Below are 9726 nucleotides of genomic sequence, written 5' to 3'. Positions count from 1 at the left end.
AAAAGAGAAGAAAAACAAGGGAAAACAAATACAGTCTTCATCATCTTCAGATCGTCCTCTGGAAGACTATCATATGCAAAGATACATAAAAATTAGGAATTTTATAGCGGAGAATAAATTTGGATAATAAATCTAATTTTACTTGTATTAGCTCAAATCTTCAAGTTCTCTTTTGATTTATTTGAAATTAATTAAAATTATGTCATACAGTGTATATTTGGACGATGGCAGTAACAATGTCTTTGCAAGAGACATGTTGAAAACTCAAATGAATCAAACACAGGACATAAATATTGCTGTAAGTAAAGTCTATGAATTACAATAGATTTTATTTCATAGTCAATATTTATAATCTAATTTATATCTATTTATTTTATCAGAACATTAAGTTAGAGTTAAAATTATTGAGGCGACTCATGAATGATGGTTGTCCGCTTGTTTCAAAAGAATATGTAATTATGGATTTCAAATTTGAAGCAGAATGTGCTCGTCAAATGATATAGCATACTGACACAGGAATGGGAACCACTAGAAGTGAATCAGATGGAGCTCTTACGCAAAATTATATGAATGACAAAGCACCTATATTTGGTCGTCCTTGGATGAGATGCAAGTATATATTAATTCCATGCTCATATCCGGACAATAGCTGGTACATTTTCGTTGTCAATATTCTTGAATGAAAATTTCAAATATATGATTACAGTAATAACGTCCACACACCGAATCAAGTAAAAGCACATGCAAAAACTTCATTGACTGTGGTAGAAGCACTATTGAAAACAACTTTTTCTTCTATAGGAGATGTAAGGAAACATAGGAATAAACAAATGGAACATGATATTATACCTCACCTAAACAGTGCAAACAATGGGTAAGCATTTAAGTGACTTGTTTTTTAGCAAAATATTTAATTTCCTAAACTTAGTCATTTATTCTAACACTAAACTATTTCTTCCACAGGCCTAATTGTGGAATTTTTGTACTCAAATATATAGAATGCTTTGTTTTGGGATATACAATTGAATCAGTTTCGTCGCATAGGATGAGCATATATAGACGAAAGATTGCTGTAGACATCTGTAATAACGAATACTTTCTTCATCCCCGTAAGTCCTAATTGTAGTAGATAATCAGAATATGCTGATTGAAATATTATGTAATAAACTTGTGTTTTTATCCTTTCTTTTCGTATTTTATCACTGACCCAAATAAATAAAGATGTGTTGAACATGGAATATTATGAAAGACATGTTTAAAGATAATGACCCGACCTTTTTATATGCACCATGTTTCGTACTAACAAGTAAAGTATAATTGAAACACATAATAACATGTAAAAATAACTAACTTTGTATAGCTCAATGTTATTCTCCTTGACACGAGATGAATTAGCAGAGAAAATATCCTCTTTTAGGCTAACAATAGATTGGCAGTCCAATTAAGCAAAACTTGTAATTATAGACTTCTTAAATAGTATGTATCAAATTCAAAATTTCAAGGTAGACTACATTTTTTGTGCAACAATTGTGTGATTTTATTTCATCCATTGGCTTTATTAGAACTTCCATGTTTTCTCTTGTTCTTGCTCTAGATAAAGTGACATATAATTGACCATGCGAGAAAACAGGTTCTGGCAAATATAGTCCAACAAAATCTAAAGTTTGACCTTGAGCTTTGTTAATGGTCATTGCAAAACAAGGACGAATGGGAAATTGAGTTCTCTTAAATGGTACCGAATACTTATTTCCTTCAAGTGGAATAAATGGAATTCTAGGTAAAAATACTTGTTTTCCACGATATTCTCCTATTCCAATTTCGGCTAAAATAACATTTTGTTTAAATTCTTGACAAATAAGTCTAGTCCCATTACACAATCCTTCTAAAGGATTAATGTTTCTAAACAACATAACATGACAGTTTCTCTTTAGTACAAGTTCATGTGGAGGGATACCATTTGGAGTTAGACTATTCAAAAAGTCCTCATGAATAAATTCTTCTGTTTTATCAATTACTTCATCAAAACTAAAATATGTAAATATCTCTCCTGGAATTTCTTTAACTAACATAATATTTATTACATCCACATGTTCATTTTTTGGAGTCAAGATAACTCTGTTCATCATAGTATTCAAATTGTCACCATATGTGTGAAAATTAAGAAACACAATAGCAATTAGTTTTTTCAATGATTCAAATTCACTCTCAAAATCTATTATTATATTTGAAGGAAGCTTAATCATGTGACATGTATGTTCTCTTTCGATTCCATTCTCAATTCTAAGTAAATATTCACAGAACAAACTATCTAATTTAGCTCTCGTATTCTCAGTCAATGGTAGTTGTATAAAATATTGTTATAAATCTGAAAAAAAACTAAACTGGCCTTCATGATATCATCTTTTGTTCCTCTTTGTACTACTGGCAACACTTGTCGAAAATCTCCTCCGAACACAACAACCTTTCCACCAAATGGCAATTCACATTCAGTAATATCTTTTAATATTTTATCCAAAACTTCAAAAGCACATCTATTAATCATCGGTGCTTCATCCCACACAATTAACTTTGTCATTTGTAAAAGTTGACCAAGTGATGATTGTTTACTTACTGAATATCGCATATCAGAACTTACTTGAAATGGGATTTTAAAACGTGAATGACCAGTTCGCCCAGCCGGCAATAAAGAAACAGCCACTCCCGATGACACTGTTGTTAATGTAATAAGTTGTCGATATCGTACTGCAGCAAGTAATGCCTTGTACAGAAAAGTTTTTCCAATACCTCCTGGACCATCAATAAAAAAAACTCCATTTTTATTATTTACAACACAGTCTTAAATAACATTATAGGCAGATTGTTGTTCCTTATTTAAATTATCTGTAAAATGCATGTCACACTAAACATTAATATTTGTAGTCTCTTCTAAAATCATGTCTGCTAACACATCAGCATCATTCACAATTACGTCAAAATCTACCAGACCAAAATCATTTATGTTTATACCAAAAACTTTCAAGAATGAATTTATCCATCTCAAAACCCTAATATCGGCATCACATACTGTCATGCTTGCATGTAAAAAATCTTCTATCATGTACACTTTAAATTTAACCCATAAATCTCTAGGATTTGCAGGGCTACAAAAAATTAACACATTAGCAAAGACGCGATGCAATGATATAGGCATTTCATAGGTGATCGCCTCATTTAAACATATTTCACAATAATTATTCCCACCTATTAGACCATGTAAAAATACAGCTTCGCGATAAATAAGTATAATAATGTTATTAGCTGTTCTTAAATCTTGAAAAGACTTAGGCCCTTTAACATGATTCAATAAAACTCTTAGAAAGTATCTCTCGCCCTCAAATAGATTAGCAACAACTATTCTACCAATAACATTTTGCTTCTTTCTAGGACTCCAAACTCGAATATGTATTCCATACAAAGTATGTAGGAAAATCTTTATAAAGTAAAGTTCGTGCGTTTTCATTTGAAATATTCATTCTAAAAAATTCAGTTAACATTGTTCGTTGAATGGAATCTTTATTTCTAACTTCTGATAAATCATTTGTTTCATTATATGTAACCAACTGAGCATCTTCAATATGTAACTGCAAAGAAACTATAGAAGGAGATATGTCGAATAAATCAAAACTAAAAATTCTCCATATAGCTTCCGGTGTAGATATCCATCTAGCAATTTGATAATTCGAAATCTCATCAACATAATACTCATTAGTTTCTTTATTCACCGTAAAGTTAACACGATCATGTCTTTTGTATACATATTTGTATAAATATTTGACTACAGAAGAACATATTTCAACATTAATGTGACAATCATACTTAGCTAAAATATAAGGATTATATGGTACAACCCATTTATTGTCTAGTACAGACCCTCTGACCTCAACAGTAACACTATCGTCACGACGCCTATAAAGTGGATATGAATTACTACCTAATGAAGTATGCAAAATGTATTCTCTTGGATACTTGTTTTTACAAGTATGGTTATTTTCCATGCACACATTTGTAGGATTTAATTGTCCACAAGGACCATGCAACATATGTTTGATCACAGTAGCATGCATGTGAGGATTTCTCTTTGGATCTGGTATTTCAAAAGAAACAATTTCGTCAACTTGCGTAGAATTAGTAATCTTAAAATTCGTTTTAAATATTAGGAGAAAATGAACATGAGGTAGACCTCTTTTTTGAAATTCAATTACATACATATAGGCAGCTATAGACCCTAGAATTTCTCTCTTTATTAAATCTGTTTTTAGTTCTTCAAGTTTTGCTCGAAATATTCGGGGCTAACAAATCAGGCCTATTTTGTATACTATCATTGTGTCTCAATTCTTGTTTAATTTCAGGCCAATTTGGATTGCATGTCATTGTTAAACATCAGGTTTTCCATATCTTTGAACTAAACACATTGCATCCATATATCTTTTAGTTAAATTTCTAGGACCCCTAATAAACCCTGTAGGCAATACAATTGATTTACCAATTTTATAACCTCTATTCTCACCATTTTGTATACTATCTAAAATTCCTTGGTAAAGTTCACCTCGTATAGTCTTTTGATTATTACGAAAATAATCTAATCTCGCAGTTTCAATCTTAACATACATATCCACTATATAATGTTGTAGAAGTCTGCCTATATGAAGGAGTACAGACTTATCTGAAAGTCTGATATGAAGTTTGTAGCAATAATATTCACGGCATGACACAGTAATTCATTTCTTACCTCTCTTCATAGCTGAAAGGAAAAAATATTAAAGTCACAAAGACAGATCTAGAAATGACAATACATTTATGCACTCTAAAAAGATTTAAAAACTTCAATGGTAATAAAACTTACCACGATCTTCCATCTTTTTAAGTTGTTCAGCCGAATCAATGTGATTGATTTGTATGAAATCTTCATGGACTATTGAAGTATTCAAATTTACCTTTTCGATACCTTCATGCCATCCAGGTTCTCCATAGGTAAATATTAATGGATATTGAAGTGGATCATAACAGCCATAATAGTAATTTACTCTATGTACAGTATTGAAATGTCCATAAATTAATATATCACGAGTCTTTATGCTTGTAAATGGATCATCATCAACCTACACTGCAGCCACCTGTTCACATGATGGCATGTTATATACTCTCTGGTCGAGACCTGGATCAGACCTTAGTACGATACAGTATGAATTAAAATCAGAAACTTCACTTAATGATCGAAAGAAACGACAATATGGATTTATCTTTAAGATATCTATTAACTTTTTCAAAGTTGATTCACTTAACTTATCTGAAATTTGTAGTCTATTACTAATTTCATTATAAGTATCATAAAAGTATAACTGCAAATATATAGGATTTCCATTAATTGGTAGAAGTGGATTTATAAAATGGTATACCTATCCATGAACTTTGAACGTATATACACTTCTATTATTTTTGCATAAATTTTTATCATATTTAACACCAAATGAAGTGAATGCAAAATGGTTATTGTAAGTATGAGCAACTTTTTTAAAAGCAATTGCTTCACATGAAGTAGAAGTAAATAGTTCATACAATTCAGGGGGAACACTGTTCAGCTGTAATTTAACTTTTCCATCACAGCAACAAAAACCCTTACTTTCTTTGTAAAATTTTTTTGCACCACAATGTTTACAAATTGTACAAAAGGGAAGAATATAAGGTTCAACTGGAATATTTCGTATATCAATTCTCTTAGAACAATCTAAAATGATAGGAACATGTGAACCACATTGAGATTGCATATTGTCATCTTCAAATTGATTTTCCATGCCAATGTTTTCATCAACATGAAGATTCTTCTGTAATTTGACATACTGATCAATAGAATCTACAATCATAAAATTAGTATAAGATCGCTAAAAGACAACAGAAGTGCAAAAATTGGATTAAAAAATAATTTCACAAAAACAAGATGAAAGGAAGTGTACTACAACATGACCAAATAAATAGTCGGATGCAAAAAAAAATTATTAAAAAATATATTCAATTTACGAAACCTGCTGTAAATTTAGGACAACATCTCGTCATTCTTCCTGGCATATGTGTAGAACTTGTAAATATTTCTATAATACCAAAAGTTTATGTTAAAATTACGTAAAAAATATTAAACCAACAAGAAATCATATTTAAACAACAAATCATACATATATGTCTCTTACGCAATTTTTCTTTCTGTACCCTTGGCTGAATTACAATTTCAGAATCGTGTGCTTGTGTGGATAAGTCCAACCTTCTTAAACGAACACGTCTACTCTTAAACCAATTATAAACATTCATATTAGAGATTTGCCCATGCAACGATAGTTGACTTGTTTGGAGTTTTATTCTCTTGATTAAATAGAGATTTAAAAACTTGAAGTTGTATAGATGTAGGTGTCCAATATTACTTACTCATTGTATTGTTGAAAGAAAGAAACCACAAAAATCAACTCAATAAAATTGGAAACATAACTAAGAGTATGCACGTTGAAAACAATATCCTCATATAAAAGAAGCCAAAAAAATGCATACACTTCCATGACCCGAATAATAGAAAATATATCAAAAAAAATAAACCCACCAACAACAACAGGTCTATCGTTGAACAAAATATCGCGGAACAAAATATACATGCAATTGAAGACAGGGAGAAAACAAAAGGATGGGAGGGATGTGAAAAATACGATGAAAATAAGGACAATAATTAAAATAAGGACAAAGAAAAGGTGCTTGCACGAACGAAAGGAAAACAACGACGTTTTCGTTCAAAAGGTAAAATGAAAATAACATAGACAGAAAAATGAATAAATTATACTCACTTAAGTATTGTAGTTGGAAGGAAAAAAAAACTAAATATACTTATTCATTTTTCTATTTCTATATTATATATTATAAATTTTTATCATCACATAAATAGAAATTGCAAAATTTTAAAAATAACGTTAAGAAAGTCCGACTATTAGTTAAATTCCATACAAAATAAGAAACTCCTGTTTAAACTAAAATATAACTTCATATAAAAGTATAAAATTATGTTTGACAAAACAAAACAAAAATAATATTGAACTATTTGTTGTAATAACAGCTAAGAGAAAAAGATGGAGAAAAAAATAATGCCTCCATAATTAGGGAGGCTCAAAGTTGAGCCTCCGTAGCACTACGGAGGCACAAATTGCCTCCATAATTACGGAGGCTCAATGTGAGCCTCTGTAGTAATTACGGAGGCTAACAAATTTCATTTTTTCCCTTTTCTTTTTTCTTTACCGACTCTCAGCATCAAAATTTAATTTCATTTAATCAATTTAGTTTTTTTAATAGATGTGATTCCTAAAATAAATACATAAAATATAAATCATTTTTTATGTATATACAAATATTATATAAATCCTTCAAATGAGTAGAAATGTAGATAAATAATATACATATTACATATTAATTACATTTCCAATCGTAACCTTTTGATTGCAATTAAATAATGTGTGAAACGTGTTAAGATAAAATAGTCACTACGTGATACTTCAATAATTTTTTTCTCCTCACTTTTATTTTTGGGAAGAGTAAGATTAGACTTTTTTGGTAACATATTGTCCATTTCTACAACCTAAATTTTGCAATTTTAACTTACATCTTGTTTATTGAGATTGACTAAATGTCAATCTTCAATTCTTCTATTAAAAATCGAACACAAATCATGAATTTCTTACCAAACTTCATGATATTGTTCTACAATGACATATAGAATATATATATTTTTTAAATCACATACGAAGTTTATCTTACAGACATGGAACTTCCATTAACAAATTTTCTGAATCGCCTATATTGCAAAATCTACCTTAAAATCTATATTAGGGCCTCCACAACGTAAATAATAGAGTTATTCTAACAAAATTTTCATTGTACTAGATTGAGACAGAATGGAGGTGTCACATCGTTTTTTCAGAATCATTACTCCTCCACAAAACCATAATACCCGTCTGGCTAGTCACACAACAGTTTCTCCTTTCACATTTGAATGGATACATTCTTAATATCTCTCTTATACTTTTTAATGTATATGTATAGATGCTTCCCAGATCCTTTGTCAACGATTGGAGACACCAACTTGGTGACACTGTACGAGTAACTGCATATGATGGTATAATTGTCACAATGCGATTGGAAAGAGATAATGGAAGAATATATTTTGCTTATGGATGAGAACAATTTTTTGACCATCATAACTTATAGGATGCTCATATTTTGGTATTTGAATATAACGAAAACTCCACATTCAATATGACCATATTTGACCATTCTAGATTAGAGGTCACATATGACTCCGATGTTCCCGAAGAATACAACGCTTCACATACAGAGAATCCTGCATTTGAAATAACACTAACACCTCATCACAACAGCCATCGAGAAATTGTAAGTGTCATTTTTAATATCTCATTCTACATTCATCTCTTCCACATAAATTTGATTCAAAAATCAATAATTTATTCATTCATGGTTTTCCAAGGTATACCAAGACAGTTCTCTAGATATCACCTACCAAGTGGTCTGTGAAGTGTTCAAATCCATGATTCTTTAAATCACGACTGGGAGCTCGCCACAAATTTGCGACCAAATGGTCTAATAAGACGTATGACTATAGGCTGGGCAAATTTTTTTAGAGAAAAAGAACTACAAATGGACAATACATGTGTTTTCGAACTTTTGAACAGTGAACCCCCAACGTTCATCGTCTACAAAAAAGACCATGTTGGTGAAAGTTTGACACGTCTATGAGACCTCTTTACTTTCTTCTAAATGAATTTATATATATGAAAAATGTTTTATTTTCATGTATTTCTATTCTGTTATTTCCACGCCCAATTCTATTTACTCTCTTCTTTACCAGTTTACCCTAGAGTTTGTGTACAACAAATCAACATCAACATCGAAGTTCAACACTATACAAGAAAAATGAAAAATCAAATCATATGAAAGTAGATTTCCCCCTCATTAATCATCGCAGGAAAAACTTCTAGATATTACTGCTACTACGAACTAAAGAAAAGTTGAAAACATTCTCCACAGTGACCTACAAACTAAAATAAGGCCAAAAAAACATGCGTCAACAATCGAACAAACAAAGAGAACAAATACAATATAAGCGCAATGATTGAAACACAAAATACAGATATCCCAAATATAATAGAAACAGAAATAGTATGTATACATGGAGAAAAGAAAAAAATAGTATACATACATGGAGAAAAGAAAGGAACCAATGAAACTCAAAGAGAAAAAGGAGTCAGGCAGTAGCGTGTGAAAATGAAGAAAATTAAAAATAAAAAAATTGCTACTGGAAGAGCAGACGGCATCGTTTTTGCTCCAGGGAAAAAAAAGTTGCTACAGTGTGTAAAAATGGAAAAATCTACTGTTCTTTCTACAGTAGCAACACATTGCCCTTTTTATATAATAGTGATATGTGTGTGTGTGTGTGTGAATAAAAAAGCTCTTTATTTGTATGGTTAGATTTAATTATCGCCGATTATATGGATTAAACATCAAAATTTTGGTGGACATCAACATCTTATAGTTACATAACCAAACCCATCAATAAAACGAAAAATTAATGCAGATTGGATCCTTGCATGATCTTCATGCTTCAAATTTAGCAACTCACACTTGTCATATCAAATATTTAGTTCA

The 9726-nt window shown here is 30.6% G+C and overlaps 1 protein-coding gene across 1 annotated transcript; it reads right to left on the bottom strand.

Moving 5' to 3' along the window:
* Nucleotides 1-2332: 2332 nt before the first annotated feature.
* Nucleotides 2333-4247, bottom strand: LOC111365646. Its single transcript, XM_022986185.1, has 3 exons — nt 3564-4247; nt 2906-3469; nt 2333-2758 (listed from the first exon to the last, which is right to left on the bottom strand). Exons 1-3 carry the CDS (start codon nt 4245-4247, stop codon nt 2333-2335), a joined length of 1674 nt encoding a protein of 557 aa, XP_022841953.1.
* Between the last annotated feature and the right edge of the window lie 5479 nt (nt 4248-9726).

Source organism: Olea europaea, chromosome 17 (assembly GCF_002742605.1).
Source record: "Olea europaea var. sylvestris chromosome 17, O_europaea_v1, whole genome shotgun sequence".
NCBI lineage: Eukaryota > Viridiplantae > Streptophyta > Magnoliopsida > Lamiales > Oleaceae > Olea > Olea europaea.
The sequence above is the reverse complement of the archived record's forward strand: the minus strand, read 5'-3'. Positions and strand labels throughout refer to the sequence as shown.

Bases quoted from the DNA above. Each gene is read 5' to 3' on its own strand.
- LOC111365646 (XM_022986185.1), bottom strand. From the start codon at position 4,247: ATGTATGTAATTGAATTTCAAAAAAGAGGTCTACCTCATGTTCATTTT. The intron at 3,470-3,563 runs GTTAGAAATAAA...TACTTTATAAAG, and splicing joins AAACAAATGATTTATCAGAA to ATTTTCCTACATACTTTGTA. The intron at 2,759-2,905 runs GTTTAGTGTGAC...TTTCTGTACAAG, and splicing joins AAGAGACTACAAATATTAAT to GCATTACTTGCTGCAGTACG.